At 36.4% G+C, this 23,970-nt stretch overlaps 1 protein-coding gene across 1 annotated transcript in view; it reads left to right on the top strand.

The window, feature by feature from the left end:
- GRM5 (glutamate receptor, metabotropic 5) overlaps positions 1 to 23,970 on the top strand; it is a 590,374-nt gene that overhangs the window by 510,905 nt on the left and 55,499 nt on the right. The window contains exon 8 of the mRNA XM_012641786.1: positions 19,304 to 20,243. Within this exon, the coding sequence (XP_012497240.1) occupies positions 19,304 to 20,243 (940 nt within the window). The remainder of the gene's footprint in view (positions 1 to 19,303; positions 20,244 to 23,970) is intronic.

Raw genomic sequence — 23,970 nt, 5'->3', positions numbered from 1 at the left:
GATGCCATCTGCTTTGTTGGCTTTAATTATTACCTACATGCTATTGGCTCCTGGCAATACAGCTCAGTCTGCATTCCTTTCCTGAGTTTCAGATCTATGAAACCAATTACTTGCTGAGAATCTTTACTTGGTTAGCCCACAGGTATTTTAGTCTATCATATCCAAACCTTGTAATTTCACCATTGTGCCCCTTTACCATGTATAGACTTGCTTTTCTATTCTATGGGTATATATGGCCCATATCCAATCACTTAGCAAGCTTGATTATTTGAATTGCTAAATATTCTTAACTACTTCCCCTCCTCTCCATTTGTACAGCTCTTTGCTTGACTAAGTTCTCATCATCTCACATGTGACTATTGGAGTGACATTGCAGTTCATTTCCCTGTCCCCAAATTTATGTGACATGCCTCTAAGTCCACTTCTCATCTGGCTACTGGGTAATGTATCCAATATAGAAATGTGTCCCTTTTATTCACACAGGGGAAAAGAAACAACTTTCCTTCTCATCCTAGGTTCATGGCTAAAGCTCCTAAAATGAAAAACAGATTAACAAGAAAAAAATCACACAGATTTATTCAATATAAGTTTTATATGACAAGGGAGCCTTCATAAGGAAATAAAGACCCAAAAAAATAGAAAAATCTGTGTATTTTTATGCTAAGTGGATAGCCATTGGAAGTATGATTGAATAAAAAGGTGTGATCCAATGGTAGCAAACTGAGGGAACTAAGCAAGAACTGTTTTTTCAGATTCCTTTTGGTAACCTTGAGTCTTTAGCTATAAGGATGTTCGTTTTCTATCGGTATAAAGAGGGCACTTATCAAATGAAGGTTTCATGGTTTGCTTCAGAAGAGAAGAGCAAGGGGAAGGTGAGAGTGACCTTCCTGCTTCTGCTGTTATTTCAAATACCAAGGTGCCATATTTTGGGGTGATGTATTCTCAACCCCCTCACTCAACACTTACCAATGGCTTTATATCTCTGTAGGATATTTTCTAAGCTTTTCAACATGACATACAAAAAAAATCCCCTCTCTCTCCTACCCTCCTGTGATTTTTCCAGTTTTGATCACCACCACTTTCCAACCTCTCACTTTACATTCTAGCCTCAAGGGCTGCTTATAATTCTGGTCTACACACAATGCCATTTTACTCCTCCCTGTCTGTAAGTATATTGTCTTCTCTGCCTGCAATGTGCTTACCCTCTTTCTTGAACTGAATAACTCCAACTTACCCTTCCTTACTCTGCTCAGGTGTCACGTGTTCTCTATGAAACATTCTTCGATATACCTAGACTGCTAAGTATCCTGTTCTGCATTTCTAAGGCAAATTCTATTTCCCTCTTTAAATCATTTTGCCAACTAAATTTTAATAACATATACCTATCTGCCTCTCCTACTGAATTGGTAGTTTCTCAAGGACATAGCTGTCTCTTAACCATATTTATAATATGAACCCCTAACACAATGCCTGTATATAGAGTAGGCACACAGTAAATATGTGTCAATCTGCAGTAAATTGATGGAGAATGTTATAAATGAATATTAAAGCAGGTATTAGGGCCAACCTTTGAAGAAGATCTTTAACTAAGAATTTTGGACTTTACCTGATTGACAATGTGGGACCAGTAGAGGTTTTCAAGCAAAAAAATGAAACGATTTGTCTCTGGCTACATGAATACATGTGAGTGTGCACGTGTGTGTGTGGTGGGAGGTGGTGGGGGAGGTGATGAGGGGAGATTCCAAACCTGGAAAGGTCTCCACATTGATATTATTTGAAGTTCAACCTTTAATTGGAATCTATAGCAGTTTTCCAAAGAGCCACTATTTTCAAGCCCATCTCACTGACTCTGATTCAAAGTAATAGATCACTTGGAACTGCTAGCCAGAAGCCTGTTCTGATAGCGTCAGCTATTCCAAGCCTGCCTCAGAGATCCTTAGGCCTAGCTTTAGGGAATATGGAAAGCCTTTCTTCTACCCACTTGGCTTGTAGTTACCCTACCTTGGCCTATAACATGACAGCTCATGTCACCTTTGGGTCAGTGCCCTCACTATGATAATAGCAACTAACACATATATAATGCTTTTTTTGTGGCAGGAACTGTTTGAAGCATCTTACAAATATTTCATTTAATCCCAACACAACCTTATAAGATTATCATCATGGAGATCTAAGCCCACCTGGAATTGAATAATTGCTCAGAAAACATCTTAAGAATAGCAATCAACTGACATTAATGTCTATCTATATATTTATCCATTCACTGTGTATGTATATATACATATATTTTTCATAGAAAGGTATCTGAATGAAGGTTACCTAATGTTAAGATGTTTATGAGTGGTGGGAATGCAAATCACTTTTGTTACACATAAATATGTTTGTAAACATACATACATAGAGTGTTGAATTATATTATGAAAATGTATTTTGATCAATAAAATCACTAAAACAATTTTTACACTAGCTGCATTCTCAATAGAAGTCATAAATTGTCGGGAAGGAGAAACCAGGAATTAGAAAAATAGAGAAAGAGAATCTGGTATGAAAACCAAAAAGACAAGAAAAAAATAGGATTATAAATGGATGTTGAGGGCAGGACAAATTCAACTTATTTTCATTGAGGACAGCAAGTAGTTATTACTCATCTAATAATTATCAGATATTATGCTAGCAGTGAATATGATAAACAAAATCCCTGCCCTCAAAAAGATTATCATCCCAAATATTTTTTTCCTACTTTAGCAATTTATTTAGCAATTATGCAACTAGATCATGTCTAACGGTTAAAAAGGTGATTTTGTGATTGCCAGGATATACATTCATGCTTATACTTTTTTTCCTGTTGATTGTATTCCAATATTGACAAGAAATAATAAGATGGTGAATGTTAACAACAGAGAAGACCAAAATGGTGTAGGAGCCTATATCACTAGAAGCTAACTTAGGTCATATTTAAAGTTACCTCTTCAATTAATTGTGGACATGTAAGAACTGTAATAAAGATGGGAGTTGGCCAAATCAAAATGAAAGACAACAGTGTTTTGGACACAGAATACAGGAACTGAAAAGGAACTGGGAGTGTAAGGGAGAAATGAGACAGGAAAACTAGGCAAAACCCAGCCTTTGGAGGGCTTTGTAAGCTATGGTAAATATTTTAAAGTTTATCCTAAGGGAAATTAAGAACCATTTATTTATTCATTCAGTCATCCAGTCATTATTAAATATATATCTAGTACTTTCTCTGTCACAGGCATAGGCAAAGAAAAATACCTCTTCCTTCTACCTATCTTAGATTTATTGGCTGGAGCCCCCATAACAAAAGACAAAATTATAAGAGAAAAGCATATACATTTACTTAATATAATTTTATGCGACACAGAAGCCTTGATAAGGAAATGAAGACCCAAAGAAGCATTTAAACCTGGGTGTACACCCAGGTTTGAAAAAAAATGGAGAGTTGTAGAAAAATGTGACAGGACAAAGGACATAAGTAAATGGGTAAATTTAGCAAGGCCCGTTCCTTCAGATTCCTCTCTGAGATGAGGATGTTCCTTTCCTCCAGGTATAGGGGAGGGCACCTCTCACATGAGGGTCTTATGATCTGCTGCAGGGGAGAAGTGTAGAGAAGGTCAGAAAGTTCTTCTAGCACATGCCATTTCTCAACTGTCTTTGCTTAAAATATTCAGTATGCCAGGGTGCCCTATTTGGGGATAAATTGTTGTAAATTCCAATCACAGGGAATGTTCTAAATGCTGAAAATATTTTTATGAACAAAGGAGATAAAATTCTCCACCCTTATGATGTTTATATTCTAGTGGACAGAATAGTTCTAAACAAGGTAATTATCTCCAGGAATAGCCAAAAATTACATAAGAAAGGAAATGTAGTCGTGATGGGCCACTTTATAAATATTACTTACATGATGACAATCTAAAGAAATGTTTAAAAACATGAAAAGGAAGGATACTGATTTCAAAATAGTAGTATTATCCTGTGAGACAGAACAAAGGGAGTTAGATGGGAGTTAGAATAAACGTTTCAGTTACATCTGTAATATGTGTGTGCATGTGTGTGTAATTTGAAACAAATATGGCAAAATGTTAATATTTGTTCAATCTAAATCTTTTACATTTGGTCTATACTTCTTTGCATTTTTAAAATTTTTTAACTTAAAATATTTCATACTATTTGAGCTATTTAAACATTTAATTCTAAAAGATAAGATTTCAAAATAAAAGACTAAATTGGGAATTGTAAGAGGAAGTTAAGAGAAAACCACCATAAAGAAATTTTGCAAAAATCAATGTGAATCTATTGGTGGTTTTGACTCAGATAATGTAGAGTGAGTAAAAAGCAACAAAGAGTTTCGATTAGGAATTAAAATCAACAGAACTAGCTAATTAATTCTCTGAGAAGAAGGTAACCACAATGCTGTCCAGTTTGAGAAGAAAAGAGAAAAAGTAGTGAAAAGCAGCAATTTGGACTAGACACTCAGAGAATTCTCTAAAAGCTTTTGCCAAGACATTTTTTTTCTGGGACACCATTCCCTGCCAGATAGCTGCAAAAATCATCCTAGAAAGAATCTTTAATTTGTTTTCCATCAAAGAATTTAGGATAAGATATAAGTAGAAAGAGCTCTACAGATCTTTAGCTCCCGAGTCCAAAGCCACAGAAACACTTGCAGGTGGGTTTGCCAGGCTCTGGCAAGCTTCCAATAAACCCAAGTGAAAGGAGAAAGCAAAAACAATGTGTCTTTCAAGAAGTAACTCAGTAGCAAGCCTCATGACAGGAAGTTAGAATTATTTCCCCGCTTTTCACTTATGAAGAAATATATCTTATTTATTTTAAGTGCAAAACTGTAAAATGAAAGGAAGGCAGTGCATATCAATGTCTTTATGTTAATAGGGACATTCTCTGGGAAGTTCTTTGGTTCCCTGAGTTACCTAATTACTTTCGAGGTTGAAACTTTTGTATCTTCACTTAAGAAGGGAAAAAAGTGACAGAGTTAAACAAAAGGGAGTTAGTGGGAATCTGGAAGGGAGTAGAGGATGAGCTCCAAGAGGGCGTAACCACTGACAGGTTTTATAACTCCAGCGTTTGAGTTACTCTGTTCTCACAAATGTTCATTTGTGTTCCTCAGCTTGTCCTACTTTTCTTGGGACATTTTTTTTTTGCCTTTATATCATAAGTACATTAAAAAAAACATGAAGATGATTGCTTTTCATTACCAACAATTATAACTATCTTAAGTATTATGCTTTTGAATCCTATAAGATAGATATTATTATTTTACAGTTGAATTAACTAAAACTCAGGAAAATTCTGCAAATTGCTCAAGATCACAGAACAGGTAGAAAATCAATCCCAGGTAATATAATTCCAGGGCTTTATGCTATACCACCTGCCTTTCTTTATAATCACATTTTAGAGCCTCATATTTTCAGGAAATTATAGAAAGAGAAAAAATTCAACTTCAAGCTGGTCACACATTAATTATCTCCAGGCTGCTCTGATCGTTTTCATTCCAAATGTGCTTAAAATGTGGTGGCTATTTGATTATTATAATTAAATTTAGAAGAGGAAAAGGGGATATTCTTGCCATTTATTAAATATTATGTGTTCTTGATTCTTTAGGGGAACTGTGTTATGAGTTTAAATGAGAAATGTTTATTTGTATTATTATAGCCATAATAAAGCTTTTGTTAATATTAAAAATGGAACATGTTTTCAGAGTGGTGCTATCTTGCTTCTTGGTTTCTAAGTTAGGTAATAATATGAATAGGAATATATGCTGTGCAGCTGGTTATCCCATCATTCATTCATTCATTTATTCAGCAAAAATTATTTTATCAAGTTTCTATTCTATTTTCAACACTTTGCTAAGTTCTATTGATACAAGATCAGGCACCTTCCATTTATATGGAATCCCATATGCATAGCAGGAGAAGGCTGACTTAAGTAATTGCATTAAGAGTATAGATATTATACATACAATAATTTAAACATACCAAATGCAGTGGTGGCACAAAAGATAGAATTATTTATTAGTAAATATTTACTGAGTTCCAACTAGTTGTCAAACATAGCACTAGGTAGTGGGCATACAGTGGTGATGGAGCCCTAATTCCTATCCTTAAGTATCCAAGAGCCCAGGCAGAGATACATACAAGTAAAGAGGCAGTGTCAATATATTAAGTATGCCTGGCATAGAGTAGGAACTGATTTAATGTTTTTCTAATGAAAGAATAAAAGAGAGAAAGAAATGCAGAAATGCAAGGAAAGAAAGTGCTAGCATGGGAGCAAGCATCGACTACTATAGGGACATTGATGAGAGAAAATTAACCAGGTCTCAAAAGTTTAGAGGTACCTTCTAGGAAGAAAAAGAATCATTGCATGTGAAAATAAGAAGCTAACCAGGTAATACGAAGAAGGATTTTCAGGCAGAAAGCAAAGACCATAAGGAATTATACATGTCATATCTAAAGAATATGTGTGTGCCTGAAAATACTTCTTTCAATATAACAAAGTTATTCAGAGGCAAGTACATCACAATTTCATACTCACTTTCTATAAAAGCCTGTATTATAGGGGCCATACTTTCCTAAATACCAAATATCATAATGGTGACCAGCTGTAAAAGAAAGCGACTGCTTTGTTTAACAATAGAATCCCCAGGTCCCTAAGCACTTTCTAGATTTCCCTTGTTAGGTTTGCTATGTACATACTCACCAATACAATCTAAAGAAGTTGAATTTATGACCAATGTAGTGTAAAAAATGCAGCTGAGAATTGTGGCTGCATGCAAGACATGTCTGCAACAATTCATCTTTATTATCTTCTAACATCATAGTGGCTTAAATCAAAAGACTTTGGAGTCAGACATATCCATGTTCAAATCCACATTCCACCGATAACTCATTGTGTGACTTTAAGCAAATAAATTTCCTTCTCTGAGCTTCAACTTCCATAAAATGGAGGTAATAGTACTAACTAGTTCATAAGATTATTGGAAAGATTAAATAGAATTCAAATAACTTTGTACTTATTAACTGTTCAAGTATGCTACCTATTATCACTCTACTGTTAACACAGTTTTTAAAAATATAATGATGAGAAATGAATAAAGGGATGTATGAATTTATTTAAGAACGAATGAATGAGGAAATTTGGAAAAAGTTCCAACGTGTCTTTATTAAATGTCTTCTACATTTGAAAGTAAGATCTTTTAAGTCAATGACTATCTAGCCCAATCAATGGTACAGAGTAGGCAATTAATTTGTATTTGTTGAATTAAGCTCATTATTATAAACATCTCTTTTAACTTCCACTTAGATTATCTTCTTAGGCCTTCTGACTCTAAATGAATGAATTATACAAGGTTAATGGTGACCTGGAAATTTCAGATAGATAGCCCCAAGCCATGACAATACTAAAAAAGGCATCTGCTATATTTTTTGATCTTATCATTGTCCCTGCTAAAAAAGGTTTCTGGTTTCATTGATGTCTTCGTTATAGACTTTTGGTATTTTCCTCACTGACAAGAAAAAAAAATTAACCTTCCCAAAGGCAAAGTAGTATCCATTGCCTTCACTATTTTTACATTTATATCCAACTATATGTTTGAGATAAAACTGAGGATAGAGGGTTAGAGGGCACCAGCGCTCTCAGTCTTGATCATCTCTTCTATTTAAGCTTCCTTCATTGGTGGTCATGCACAGTTTTGTGTTATTAAATATCGCCTATACACTTAAGATTTCTGAATTTAAATTTCTTGTCCAGATCTCCTGCCTAATCTCCAGAATTGAATATCCAACTGCCTACTTGACAGACTTATCTGAATATGTAATAGATATCTCAAACTCTACATTCCAAAAACTGAAATCTAGACCCTTACCTTTCTGATTCCCCAGGCTGCTCTATCATTATTATTTTACATCTCACCTGACGGCAAAGCCATTCTTTCAGTAGCTCAGGCCAATAACTTTGAAGTCATCTTCTGACTTCTCTCATATCCTTTAGTCAGTCAGGAAATCCACTGGTTTATCCTTCAAATCCAGAATTCTACCACTTCTCACTTTCTCCACTGTAAGTGCCTAGTAATCATCATTAATTACCTTTACTACTGAAGTAACTTCCTAACTAGTCTCCCTGATTCTATCCTCCCCCCTGACTTACAGCTTCTCCTCACAACATCGAGGGCAGACATATCTTTTTGAAATGTAAGCCAGATCATGCTACTCCATTGTGTAAGAACCTACAATGGTTTCCCATCTCATTCAGAGTAAAGGCCAAAGTCCTTACAAATTCTTGTTCTTTGTGATCTGGCCCTTTGATGTGTCTCTGGCCTACTTTCTCCTTCACTTCATCTGGTCCCCCTTCCCAACACATGAGTCCTTTTGCTCTTCCATTAAAATATCAGGAATGCTCTTATCCTAGGGTCCCTTCCCTAGCTGTTCTCTTTACCTAGAAGGATTCACTGCAGCTACCCACATGGCTATCATCCTTCTCTTCTTCAAGTCCTTGCTCAAATGTCTACCCTGAGCAACATGTTTAATCCTACACACTAACTCCCCCATATCCAGTTCTAGCTCTTCTTTATTCTACTTCTTATATCGCCTTTTAATAATTCATATTGTTTATGTATTAATTTATTTTTTGCTGATGATATATTTTCAGTCCCCCAGCTAGGATATAAGCTAAAAGGCAGAAGATTTTTTACATATTGTGTTCACTTGGGAATACCAAACTCCTTGAACATAGTAGGCAGTCCATGAATATTTGCTAAAGAAATGAATACAGAATGGAAGAAAGGAAACAAATCCCTATGTACACAGTACCTGTCACCCATTGTAATAGGAATTTTGTGTGTTACCAGCTAATCCTCCTGATACTCCAAAAAGGTGGAATCATGATCTCCACTTTACAGAAAACTGAGGTTGAAAATTGAAAATATCTGTGCTCTTGGGATCATGCAATATATAGCAAAGGAAGGCTCAAATCCTGTTCTTTCTGTAAAACTAATGCTTTTTCCTCAACATGATGCTGCAGGCCATAAAGAAGGAACTGTGAATGGCTGGATTGCTGGATTCTTTCTCAAAGGGTCTCTAAAATGCCATGAAAAATTTTGTGCACTCATCCCTTTCAAATGATGAGTTTGATGGAGTTGTTTCAGTTAATGCTGAAAAGAACAATTTTTTTTTAATGAGATACCAGGGCTCGCACATTGATAAATTGTAAAATGCCTTCTTACTCTTCCAATTTCTCAATTTTTATTAACTTATAATATTTTTTCCTACCAGATGAGTCAAAAAGATGGCATATTTATACTTATAAACACCACTTACTCCAGGGGGAAAAAATACTGAAAGCTGCTCTCTCCATGGAACTTCTCAAGAGAGGTTCCTAAAGAGAACAAAAGCCAGTTTTCATTTTGCCAGAAACGATGTAATGAAAAATGTGCACTTTGTTCTTCTTCGCAATGATAAATTTGTGGTATGACCAAAATAATGGCATCATGGTCAAAAACCACACTAATATGGCCAGATTGAAGAAAGTAATGTAGTTTTATTGATGTCAGTTTTTGATAAATATAGCTTATCCAAAATAAATTATCACATTTCACCCTAAGAACATATTATAACACGGTGCTTACCACTACATTATCTAACCTACATGGAAAATGCTTCATAAAGTATTGGTGTATTATACGAGTAATATGAAACAGATAAACGTCTCCTATCTTCACACCTCTTAAAACTCACATTAATTGAAGAAAAAAATTCATAGTGCATTATGTGCTGCCTTGTACTTACAAACAATTTAAGACAATGTAATACCATTTACTTGAAGTGGTATATATATAAACAATCTAGAAAGATAAAATAGCCTGGCTTTTTCCCAGAAGAACATAGGACAATCTAATAAAACACATAGGCAATTTAGCAGATGTTGAGTCACTGCTGTTTTATGTATATACTTCTCTTTTTGCTTTTTTTTCTTACTGTTCAAATCACATATTGTTTTGTACGATCCTCGCACTAAGCCTTGAGATGTAGGCAAGCAGGTATTATCATCTTTCCTTCTAAATCTTTTACTGATTTCCCATCTGAGCTCTCAGCAGTAATTCCCAGAGACATTGCAATTCTCTTGTGACATCAGATTACTATGCTGTAGAGTTATTTCTCTGCATATCTGATTTCTGTATTTTGGCTGTTTCCTTTAGATTTCCTCTATTTTTCTTATGTCTACAATTCACCTGCATGGTTCCAACCCTACTACCTCAGTTTCCTTAACTGAAGATAGATAAAACAATGGTCCCTACCTTATAAGAGTATTGTAGGTACTAAAGAAGGTAATAACTGCATAGTGCTCAGCACGATGTCTAGCAGGGTAGAGTCGCAGAGCCTGAGCATTTGACCAATACACTATTTTAAAAGAACAAACACTTGCCTTCCTGTCATCATGGTGCAGACCCCTACCGTGAATGGAGTAGGTACTCATTCATGTGCACTGAACCAAGAAGTGAGTGAAATGCTCTAACTGTGCTATGTGAACAACGCACAATCTCTGCAATGGGTAGGACAAGACATTAATCTCTCCTCTTGTGCATTTTTCTTATAACTGTGCATTTTGTTCCCTTATTTTCTTTCTGTAATAAATATGACCAATTGAGTTAGTTAAATATATGCTTGTAGCTCAATTGGGGAATATTTGCAATATTATGATATTTAAAATTTAGGAACTAATAGGTTTGGGAAAAGAAATAGGAGGTAAACATCCATGGCAGAGAATCCATACGATTTTGCAACCAGCTTTAGAAAGGTAATGTAAACCCAGGCCTTAGAAACAGTCCTAGTATGTCTCAAAGGAAAAGAAAATCAAAGGTATATGGGAACACAGAAGGAATACAGTGGGGACTAGAAAGTAGGTACAAAAACTCTGAGTCATAAAATCAGTAAAGCCTTTGAACATTTGAATGGAAGACCAGCCACAGGAGGAAAATGCTTTTTAGTATGCAGCTTATTTGCAGAGAAAGTAATTTTATGAGTCTTACTAAAACTGCAGGAAAGGGATCTTGACAAGGGTCTAGCAAGCTAGCAAAGGTAAATAGAAATTAATTGCAAAACACTAATTATAGGTCATGTTATATGCATAAAATTCCACTGATGGTCTATTGGTTTTAAAATGATGACTTTAATGTTTTATTTCAGTAAAATACAAAGAGAGTTTTAATAATTTTATAGACTTAGTCTTGAGAAATTGCTTCACTGACCTTTTTCAGGTCATTGGTCTTTAATTTCTCATCAGTGAATTTTTCTACAAGGGTTTCTCCAGATTAAAGCCCTCATTATAGGTAAGAGAATTTTGTATTATTTCCATTTGATGTAAGGAAAAATTGAGACACAAAAAAAATAGAGTAAAAAAAGGCTCACATTCATAGGCAATACTTACGTGCAAGCTTAAAATGAAGTGCAAGTCTCTGGAATCCCCCACTTCCCCTCTTCTTCATTAATGAAACCCTTCCTTCAACTTATTTAACAATGCCAAATACCATGCTTGGAACTAGGAATACAGCAATAAGCAAAGAGACAGTCTCCTGCCCTCAAACTTCTCAGTCTCCCCTGTGAAACGGACAAGCAAACACAGCTATCATGAGTGCAAGTGCTATGACGGACACAGGGAATCATGTGCCCACATGAGAGGAACCTGTCATTTAGGCTTAAAGAATCAGAAAAATCACCCTCAAAGAGGATATGGGAAACAGAAGACTGCAAAGGAGTTAGCTAGTGAACAGGGATAGGGGAAAGGCAAAACAGGCAGAAAGTACTACGGTCAGCACATTTTATTATTTAAATTCATATGCTGTGTTTTTCCACTCTAATTCATCTGCAGTATGACCGGAAGTCATATTTTTCAAAGTTGTTCCCTATAAATGTGCATCTGTGATAATCCTTCCCTTTAGCACTCTGCAGTACTAGTGAATCATTCCTTATGTCTTAATTATGAAATAAATCTTGGCATACAATTTCAAATTCTCCTATAAAATCTAAACAATAAAAAGAATAAAAATAATAACTAAATAAAAACACTATCTCTGAGTTTTAGCTCTTTGAGGGAAGTTTCTTAAAAGAATCGAAAACAAAAACATGTAATAAACCTTGAGAGGAGTGTAATAAACCTTGAGGGGTGTGAATAGGCCGGGTCCAATGACTGATGGATGGCTACGAGTCCACTGTGTAGCGAAGTTGGATATGTCCTATGAACAATCATTCAAAAAATTGTCTATACTAGAAAACTTTAGGGACATAAGAAAACAGTATACTAATAAATGTCTCTGGCCAGCAACCCTCGGGACACATAGGCCAGGATGAAAATTTTGCTGAAGAGTTTGAACTAATGAGATTTTTCAAGAGGAAGCATGGATTTATGTCAGGATAACAAATACCAAATACTTATGCCACCACTAGTCCCACCGTGCCCATGGAAGACATTGTTAATTAATCATGATTCTCTGCCCTGCTAAGTAGACTCAGGACCTCTTCCACAGGAGAAATTGACTAGGTTGCCTCCCCTGTTATAACAAAAATAAATAAATAAATAAGGTAATTAAGTAAGTAAATAACCACAATGTTTTAATATCTGTCCCAGAACATTAACATATCTTATTAAACTTTGTATTTCCCCCTCTGTAAAAAGAAATAATGATATTTACCTCACTTGTTATTATGAAAAATAACATTGCTAGGATAGCACTTGACATATAGTAGGCACTCAAAAGATGTTAGTTTTCTCATTTATTTCATGCTAACATAAACAGGAATAGGTATTTTTCTATTAAGTCAGTTACCAATAAATCTTGCCTAACATTTTGGATAGAGACTAAATTTTTATTTGAGGGAGCAATCATGGCATGTTTTGTTTCACAGTAAGGTAATGGTAAAAAAATAATCAACTCTAAAATTTGCCTTCCCTGCAGACGATTTGGGGTCTTTGTTTTGTGTTGTTTTTTCTGCCCTAAAATAAAAAATGTCGCAATTAACAGCTTTCTTGGGAACCATGAATCTGAACTTCAGAGTTAGAAGGCACTTACTTATTAAAGAATGACGTCTGGCTACTGCCTCCTTCTTTCCTCTACATGTACTTCTCACATCCAATGAATTACTCAAAATGAGATTTATCAATCAATCCTAAAATATTCACCAAATGACTAGTGAGGACCAGGAATCTTTCTAATGTGAAACACGTCACACCCCTAGGCAGAAGTAAGCCTTTGAGCTGCTTACCTAGTTTTGCCCTCTCTGGTACCAGAATCTTAAAAACTCAGATGTAGTGCACTGAATTTAGACATCTATCTATAACAGTGCATAATAGTTCTGTAACTTGGGACTTGTTAAAAGTAGCAAAAACTTTTGTTGAGAATGACTTTTTCATACACTGGAATGAGAATTATATACTTTAATTATATAGTAAATATATTAATTTGAAAATTGGTATGCTCACCATATGAGTGAGGCACTATGCTCAGTAGTAAGGATCCATTTGTGAGGAAAAGAAATAAACTCCTTAACATCAGGGTGCTTATGTTCAAGTAGGGAAGGCAGACCTTGACAATATAATCAATCAAACTCCCCACATGTACACACACAAAATAGGTTATAATTATAGTAAGTGTTATAAAGAGAAATGAGGTACCTAAGTATCACACACACACGCACACACACACACACACACACACACACACACATCACTTCCAATTCTTCTGAACTATGGAAGTGATGAAAAACTTGCTAGGCTAAGTGAATAGGAAATATTAAAGGATCAGGGTTATGAACCCTCTGGAAAGAATTCTGAGTCTTCATACCCCTGTGATCTCAGACCCCTAAGAGATTCAAATCCAGAGAGGTAAAGAAAGGAGGAAAGGCAGACAAATGGCTTATTGGTGAAACAGATTGAAAGCAAGAATGATGTTGTTCGTCTCCTGTCGACTCCTTGTGCTCTGGGTAGATCTATTGCTTACATATCAAAAGGTTGCCCCACAACAGCCCCTTACCAGTTTAGTATATTTGAAATGGCCTGACCAGAAGCTGAAGACACACACATCTTATTCTCAGAGATTCTCAACAGCAACTTCCTTTATCCACAAACACACAGGATCTATGGAGCTTGTTAAGCAGTTCCTGCTCAGCCTGATTTACAGAACAGCAGGCATCTCTGTCGCATTCCTTATGCCTGAACAGACACTCAGAATAAGGTTTGGAAATGCAACAGTCTAGGAACTCATTACTACAGGAATATGAATAGTGTAAGCCTAATGCCTAAATACTCAGCATGAGTACCAGCTGTGATTAAGCACACATATCATTTTTAGGGGTGCAGGAAATCAGTAGATCACCTATTCTGCTATTAGATATATAGAAAAAATATTGGTGGAATTATAGGATGAATGTGGATAATACAGTTTTGATAGCTCAGTTTCCCCTTTCTTAAAAGAAAAAAAACTATAGTATTTTCAACGTATATCAGTTTAAACCATGAAAATATGGATTACCCTAGAGAACCATAGCCTTATGGATCAAGCATGAAAGAAGGAAAGTGAGAAGTAGATAGCTACCTAAATAGATGTTATCAGACAACGGACAATGATTTTCTAATCTATGGCTCATCTGCATTTCTAGAAAAGAATATAATGTGCATTTTCTAAGAACCAGAGAAACTCTAATATGCTTGCTTGAAGCAAATTTCACTGACATGATCAAGATTATTTAATCTAAACTATAACAACATATGCCAAACTGATTAAACTCATAATAAAACTATAAAATATATGCACTGTAGATTCTTAGTTAACATCTACATACACTTCCAGTAACTTACCATCACACTAAAAATAAAACAGGGATTAAAAATAAAACCATTAATGGAAAATATGCCCAGTAACCAGAAGAAAACAAAGAAGTTTAAGAACAACTAGGCAGATGTTTGTAGACCAGTGTACCTGGTTGGCATAGTAATCAATGGAAATTTAAATTTATGTCATAATAAGGTTAGCATTATCTAAAGATTCTGAGATTTGGTAGAATATGTTCCATGTTAGGAAAGATACCACCTCTCATTCTAAAGAAATAGATCTAATAGTAGTAAAGGAAGAAAAACTATATAATGATATACTACCAGGGGAGATGCCTGTGAACCTGAAGCTTAAAGATTTGTGCAAGTTCTTTGGGTAAGGATTTAAAAAAGAAAAGCTGAAGTGATATTGTTAGAAGAGACTATGATAGGTCACCCAATTAACCACTTTCCTTTAGCTTCTGATACACTTTCTTCCCTCTAGCTGGTCCATCTTACACCTCCCCTGATATATCCTCTTCCTCTGTCATTCCTAAATATTGGTGTTTCACCAGGCTGCTAGACGCCGCTCTCATCTACATCTGTGAATTTCCTCATTGATTGCAATTATTGCTGTCTCTTATTTTCACCTGTAAACAGTTGATTCCTAAAGTTATATCTTCCACACTGATAACTCTTCTAAGCTTCTGTTTTCGCTCACTAGGTCATAGTCACTCAAATACAAGACATCCAAACTGAAACTATGTATCATTTCCATAGAATGTGACCCGTGTCTTTCCACAGCCCTCATCTTAGTAAATAGCATAGCCATCAATTCAGTTAGAAGTCTTTTTCCTTCACTCTTCTGCCCGCTTTGTAATTGCTTTCAAGCCTAGTTCTGAAATGTCTTTACCAATTGATTGTTTTCTCCAGCACGGTGACTTAGTCTGTGCCCTTATAATCCCTGTCCGTCCTCTTGTGATAGCTTTTTGACTGGTTTCTTCACCTCCAGTCTCTGCCTGCCATCACAACCTCTTGCCTTTTCAATCTGTCTCCCCTACCGCCACCACTAGTTCCAGCCTTGAGACAATGTATTTCACGTCTCATGCCTTAGGTAGGGTTGGGGTGATTGCCTCTTGGAGTTATATAAGATATTCATACACTGGGTGAGAAGTTGGCCTGATAGTCAGTAAGGCTAAATTGCCAATCAAGGACCAAGGATGGTTGTACAGAGCCACTGATGTTGCTTATTCCAAATAAGATTCCTTTGCTCCAACACAATTCACTGACTCAAAAATATCTGAGTTTTAGACCCTTGAATTATATTTTTGTAGGCTTTCCCAGTGATTGTGATATACATCCATTTTTTGAAAACTCTAAGATCTTATTTAATTATAAGATTCAGTGATTATAACACTAATCAGAGTCCAATTTGCTATTCTAAGAGAATAGTTACAAAAGTATTTTGTGCAATGGCAGCATCATTAAAATAAACATAAAGACTTCTGAGTGGCTCACACTGAATGAAAAACATTCATTTGAACATATAAATTCTGGAAAATTTGTGAAAATAATTACATCACATTAGAGGCATGCCTCATGCACATTTTTTCCAACACATATATCTAATGAGTTTTCTTTAGTTTCACACATGATGTTAATAGGTTGCACATGAAAAGCTCAAGAATATATTTGATAAAAATAGTGCCGAATGCTATCCTATGCAAAGTATTTAAAAATTAGGGCATTAATTACATTTAGATAAACACAATTAAGATTTAGCAGAACAGCAGAAAAAATGGGGTAAAATTAAAACCATTAAAGTAAATATTTATATTTTTTTCAGTTTATTTTTTTAGCTAATGAAAGAATTCCTGCCTCATATACCACATAACATGTTTCCAACATCAGGAAATTCCTGTGGACTTTAGTAGCCCATTACCTAGCAGTAGAAACAAGCCTCTATATAATTAACTATAGTAGATAATAAATTTCATTGTCAAATTAGTGCTATAAATAAACTGTTATGAAAGACAAAAAGATAGCAATGATTAATTCAGCCTTTTAAAAAGTCTCTTCAAGGAGCAAATTTGTAAATATAAACCGAAACCCTATGGTATCAGAGGTTGAATTCCAGTATATCGGAAGCATATGGAAACACAGATGACTGAATATGGATACAAGGTGTATTCATTAGCAATGAGATATGTATTTGTTTATTATTAACTACATTATATAAAATAACTGTTTTATATTTAGTTTGGGCTATACACACATTTTTTAAAGTTAAAAGCACTTTGTTTCAACATTAAATGCACAATTTTTTAGAATAAAATTCATTTCCTGTAGAAACAACTTTGCAAAGTGTGCTGAGGAGCCCAGAGACGGACATATAATGAATTTAGCTATAATACTAATAGTACTATCTGAAACATAAGACCTTAAAGCAAGAGACCAGAAGGGTAAAAACAAGTGGAAAAAGAATGTTTCCTTTCCTGTCCTTTACTACAACTGAGCTATATGCTTAGACGTATTTTGGAAGGAACGCATGCTTCTTTACTAACATATTATTGCCTCCCCTACCTCCCAGTAACCATCGATATTCAAAGCCACTCACTAAAACACCCTTAATCATGGGATATAGCAAGTTAATAGGAAAACCTTATCCCTATACCAATTAGGATGTGCTTTGCCTGCTTATATTAGGGGAAAAAAGTGGCTTAAACAAGGGAGATGTAGATTTACATAGTCTAGAGGTAGCTGGTAATTCCATGGCTATCAGGGATTTGGGCCCCCGACATATTTTCCTCTTCCAAACCCAGAACATATTTTCTGTCCTTAAAGTTACCGTAAAGTCCAAGATAACCGCTGGAGCTCTAGCCATCACATTTATATTCCAAATGGCAGAAGGAGAAAGCAAGGAAGGGCAAAAACGATATTTTCCAAGATGAGTCATTTTCCTTTATGGAGTCCTCTGTTTACATCTTATTTGCCATATTTAACTCCAAGAGTTGCTGGAAAACGTACTATTTTAACTGAATCCTTTACCATCCCAAATGAAATTGGAATCTGTTGCTGAGGATGAAGGAGAGAATGGATATTTGCAGGCAATCAGTAATCTGCCATATCCCTCAAATGCCCGGTGCTTCAGATTACTTACCTCCTTCCCTACTCACCAGTGAAGCTATCTCAATTCTATGAAAACAAAACAAACACACACACACAAAAAACTCTGATAGGAATGATCCTCCTAGAGCAATAGTTCTCAACTTAGGCTGCACATTAGAAGTACTTGCAGAATCTTTTAAAAATCTTGATGTCCGGGCCACACCCAGGCCAATTAAGTCAGAAACTTGTGCAGTGAGATCCGGGTCTCGGTATTTTTTTTTTTTAATCTATATGTAATTCCAGTGTGCAGCCAAATTTGAGAACCACTATCCTAAAATAAAAAAGAAAAAGAAAAAAAATTTAAAAAGACAGGTAACCCCAGTGACACTATATTCTGTCACTTTTTTCTGCTACATAATCAAGTGATATAAAAACTGCATACCATGAGTAAAGAATAATTTTGGGGGTGGTGGGACTTCCCATACCTGCCAATTATTTGCCTTTGGGATCATTTTTCTTATAAGAACTAACGCCCTTTTTTTCCAACACAATCTTCTCTTCTGTAACATCTAAACCACAAGATTCTCTGAAAATCCCAACCTCTCTTTACTAATGTTGGTCATTTTTGATACCTTTATTTTTCACAAACTCCCACATCCACTCAAACACTCTATATGGCTCCAAAATAATTCTCAAATTTGTCCACACCTTTATCTCATCCAAGATCCACACAGCAACCAACGGGATGATTAAAATAAAACACACACACAAATCAGATCCTACCATTCCTATACATAGATTCTAGAATAATTTCCTATTGATCTAGGACTCTCTGATCTGCAAAATCCCCCTCTTACCTACTCCCTGGGGCTCATCTTAGCCCACTTAGCACACTATTGCACAGCGGCTTCCTTTCCTGCCCCTTCCTTATAGTAGCCTCTGTTTGCCAACCATACGGAATCCCCAAACTCGGTCAAACCAACACATTCATTTGTTAATTCCTGCTGGAAGATGCCTTGACTGCCTTCATAAGCTGGGTCAGAACCATGCTATACTTCTTCATGGCCCTCGTTAGAGTTATACGTAATCGTTTTAAAGGCCCCCAATTATTTTTTATGAAGTCAGGGAACATATTCATCATTATTTTGTTTCAGGACCTAGAACTGCTCCCATCACAGAATACCTATTCAATATTATAAAGATAAAGGTTTTCTGAGTGAATATGTGAAGGAATGAGTAGCATGGGATACTGAAATTAGAAAGGTAGTTGGGAGACAAACTGAAATGGTCATAAACAGCTGCTTGTAACTTAGGGGTATATGACCCAAGTAAACGTCTTTTACAATATGTGTCTGTGTCTTTGCAGGTTGTGATTTGATCCCAGTACAGTATCTTCGATGGGGTGACCCTGAGCCCATCGCAGCCGTGGTGTTTGCCTGTCTGGGTCTGCTGGCTACCCTGTTTGTTACTGCAGTCTTCATCATTTACCGTGACACACCAGTAGTCAAGTCCTCCAGCAGGGAACTCTGCTACATCATCCTCGCTGGCATCTGCCTGGGCTACTTGTGTACCTTCTGTCTCATTGCAAAACCCAAACAGATTTATTGCTACCTTCAGAGAATTGGCATTGGTCTCTCTCCAGCCATGAGCTATTCGGCCCTTGTAACCAAGACCAACCGTATTGCAAGGATCCTGGCTGGCAGCAAGAAGAAGATCTGTACCAAAAAGCCCAGATTCATGAGTGCCTGTGCTCAGCTTGTGATTGCTTTCATTCTCATATGCATCCAGCTGGGTATCATCATCGCCCTCTTTATAATGGAGCCTCCTGACATAATGCATGACTACCCAAGCATTCGGGAAGTCTACCTGATCTGCAACACCACCAACCTAGGAGTGGTCACTCCTCTCGGATACAATGGATTGTTGATTTTAAGCTGCACCTTCTATGCTTTCAAGACCAGAAATGTTCCGGCTAACTTCAACGAGGCCAAGTACATCGCCTTCACAATGTATACCACCTGCATTATATGGCTGGCCTTTGTGCCAATCTACTTTGGCAGCAACTACAAAATTATCACCATGTGTTTCTCAGTCAGCCTCAGTGCCACAGTGGCCCTAGGCTGCATGTTTGTGCCGAAGGTGTACATCATCCTGGCCAAACCAGAGAGAAATGTGCGCAGCGCCTTCACCACGTCCACTGTGGTGCGCATGCATGTGGGGGATGGCAAGTCATCCTCTGCAGCCAGCAGATCCAGCAGCCTAGTCAACCTTTGGAAAAGGAGGGGATCCTCTGGAGAAACCCTAAGGTAAAAGTTGTGGAGACACAGTGGGGCACTGTCCCCTATAGCTGTAGCAGTGGCATTTGCTTCCTGGGTCTTTTAAATGGGTAAAATCTGAGTGAATGAAACTATGGGAGGTACGGTGCCTTAGGAATTGGGACCTTCTCATTGAATGATTTCTATGTGGTTAATTGGATGTGGGTCCAATTACTTAGGCCAAGGCAGGAAACATTGAAGTTGAGGTCTCTAATAAAACAAAGAGTTATACCAAAAAGGCAGTGAGGTCAACAGGGTAGTGAGAGCACTGTTAAGTCAATAAGCCAAGGCAAGGACCCCCAAGTCCTCGGGGGACAGAGATACATTGTGGGCTATATTCTAGTTCATCAGAACAGAGTAGAGAAAATTTTTGTTAACAAAGAAGATTATGCTGACAGCAGAATGCCCCAAAGCCTAACGCATCTGAGTGCACTTGCACAGGCCTGAACTGTATTCAAGTCCAGGAGAGCTCTTGAATGCCCACCACATAGAGGCAGGAGAATGTAGAACTTATATTTTAGTTCTTAATGGGCAAGTTGAACTCTTTGGGAGATGTCTAAATAACTGAAAAGGACAAAACAACAAAGTGGCTTTGCATACAATAGTCCTGAACAACCAGTGAGTTTCTCAATTCTCTGTTGCCTGTAGTCCCATCCTACATTCAAGTTCAATATCATAGGTAGTAGTTATTGGACAATTTCTATCTGAAAAGAATGTGGAGCCAATAGCCAATGATTTCCTCCCATGGGAGGGACTTCCTTATATGATAAAAGATCCCAAAGCACTTCAAAAGACAGTAAGACAATGTTATCAGTGTCTTAGGAACAAATTCTTAAGTATAGAAAAGGCTACATAGATTGTTGATAATTAGGAATAAATATCTACTTATTCCCATAGACTAGGAATAAAGAGCTTCTCTATTTAAGTAGCATATATCAAAAGAGCCAGTCAGGACATCAGCCCTGCTAAATCTACTGAGATATGATAGTATTTCTAAAATCTAGACAAATAAATGAAAGATACATATCTTTCAATGGAAGATAAATATCTAAATGATATTGCTTGAACTACTCTCGTATACTGTTACTTAGGCTGTCTGAAAGTTCTACTTTTCTACCAGCCCCAATTCTCCAAAGCATGCATCATGGTGACAGTAAAGATACTGTGTCTGCTAAGGTTTGAAAAGGACTCACAAGATACTTGAAATTTATCCACAAGGCCTAATTCATTTACGTTATTAACTTGTACCCTTGCCTCTTCCAATTCTTTTCTGATTCCTTTACACTTCTCATCTCTTTCCAAATACATTGTGCAAGATATTAAACTACATTGTAATTTGTGTCTTCTCCTTCTTAAATAATTCCTGGTAATGTCATAGTCTGTACACAAAAGGACTTCCATATATCTAATATACTGATGACCTATTTTCCATCTGCCTTCCTGATTCCTCTGTAAAACATTCTTTTTTTCTGAAACTTCAGCAAGATCAGCCTTTCATTTTGGCTAAGAAAATTTATTTTTCAAACTTTTGTTTTATCATCTTTTCTTCAAACCTTTTCTTCAAACAAAATCCTTCAGGGAAGCCTGATATATAAAACAGACAGGTTGATAGAGGGAGGGAGTTGTGAGTCTATGTCCAACAACCCCAAAAACTCACCAAAGAAGGCTCCTTAGAGAGACAGCATGGAGTGACAGCAAAGAACATAGTCTGTGTAGTCAAGCTATCCTTAGTTTGAACATTGGCACTGCTGTTTCTTCTTTCTGTAACTTATTTTTTTTTTCCATCTGACAAATCAGAATCATATCCCATACCTCACAGGATTATAAAAAGTGAAGGTTAGACACATAGCAGACACTTTATTGCAGGTATCAGGGTGTATTGCTAGAGAGTACTGGGATTGTTTTATGACCATACCACCCTGAATGTGCCCGATCTCGTCTGATCTCAGAAGCTAAGCAGGGTCGGGCCTGGTTAGTACTTGAATGAGAGAGTCCTGGGATTGAATACTGGCAGCAGCACTTACCAAGTGTGTAACCTTAGGCAAATACACTTAACCTCTCTATGCTTGATTTCCTTCTCTGAAAAATGGAGATAATAGAATACATACTTCAAGGAGTGGTTGTGAGAACAGAATGAGTTAACATATGCAAAGTTTCTGTCACATGGTAAGCATTTCTTAAGTATTTGCTTTTTGATTACATAAGTTTGCTTAACTATAAAATGGTAGATAATTTCTGTTTTGGGTAGTAAATGAGGTAGCGTGTGTTAAGTGTTTAGTATCAGCGCACATAGGAAGTACTCAATAAATGGGAGCTAAACCTTTTATAATTGTGTCTAGCTGCAAGTAACAGCAAGCCTATTTTCAGAGGCTTATACTCTTTGTTTGGGTTTCATTTTCCTCATGTTGCAAGAAGTATGGAAGGAGATTGCTCCTGGAATTTGTTTCAGTGTTGCTGGAGCCAAAACCTCTGTCAGTCTTCTTCCATCCCTGAAAGTCACTGTGTCAGGTATGCAATCAAAATGATCTTAATTACAAAGCAACCATCATAAAAGGCAGTACAAATCTATGGAGACATTGATTATACAGCCTGGGTTTTTCAGGGCATCTCCATCTTTATGCTGTTCAGCTCCCTTCCAGACAGTATAACACATTCTGTGTTCCAATTTAAGCAGAGCAAGCTCCGTGGGAGTGGGGCCTTATCTACCTTGTTCATCACTGTGCCTCCAATGCCTGCCTGCACCTGGAACAGTGTTTGGCACACAGGAGATGCTCAGTGATGATTTTTGGTATGTTTGTTGAATGAATGAATTTGGGTGGGAATGTGGTAGGTATTTTTTGCTTATCTTTGGTGTGCACACTACTATTCCTCAGTGGTCCTATTAACTTTCATAAGACTAAGCCTGTAGCGCCCTGTATTATAAATATCTCTCCCATTCCTATGGCCATCAGTCTCTGCCCAAGAATCAGATCATTGATCTCATGCTTTGCTATAGTTATAATATTCCTCTAGTAACATTCAATGAATATTTTCAAATATTTAATTTCTAATTTAATAAACAAAAAACAACAAATTGTACTGATAATATCAATAGAAAAAAAATTCTAAGGATTTTTTTGCTATGTTTTAACTTGTTTTCCCTACAGTGTCATGTAGTTTTTGATTGGATTTTGCAGTTGCTATATCTGGGTATTAAAATCTCAAAGAGGATAAGGAGGGACCTTTGGCAATTGTTGGGCTTTCCTTCCGCATCTTGACAAATCTTAGACTATCTCTGTGATTATAGCTGAGACAGGCTACAATCTGATTATATAGAGACTTCTTTTTTGCCATCAACCAGGATGTTGGAGGCTGGAACCTACTTTTGATATGAAAAAGAAAACATGGAGAGAAAGCTGTAACTCTTTTGAATCACACACCTCCCATACTTGCTCTCCTGTTTAAGCCATAATCCTTGGAGAGAGAGATGCCAACTAAAATTCCTTTCCTCTGTAACTTCCATTAGCTCCTAAACTAAATATTTCTTCTGTTATACAAAATCAAGATGTTCAGAGTATTTAGTGCATCATAGAATATAACTTGTTATGCAGGGATTTATCTCCCTTTCAAATTTGTAATTTTATAAAGGTCAATGTCAATTACATTGTCTGCCATACTGTTTAAATAATGGGGAACGAATTAACTCAGGTGTTTCTAATATTTTTACATTTTATTCTAA

The sequence above is a fragment of the Propithecus coquereli genome, unplaced genomic scaffold (assembly GCF_000956105.1).
Source record: "Propithecus coquereli isolate 6110/MARCELLA unplaced genomic scaffold, Pcoq_1.0 Scaffold170, whole genome shotgun sequence".
NCBI lineage: Eukaryota > Metazoa > Chordata > Mammalia > Primates > Indriidae > Propithecus > Propithecus coquereli.
The sequence above is the reverse complement of the archived record's forward strand: the minus strand, read 5'-3'. Positions and strand labels throughout refer to the sequence as shown.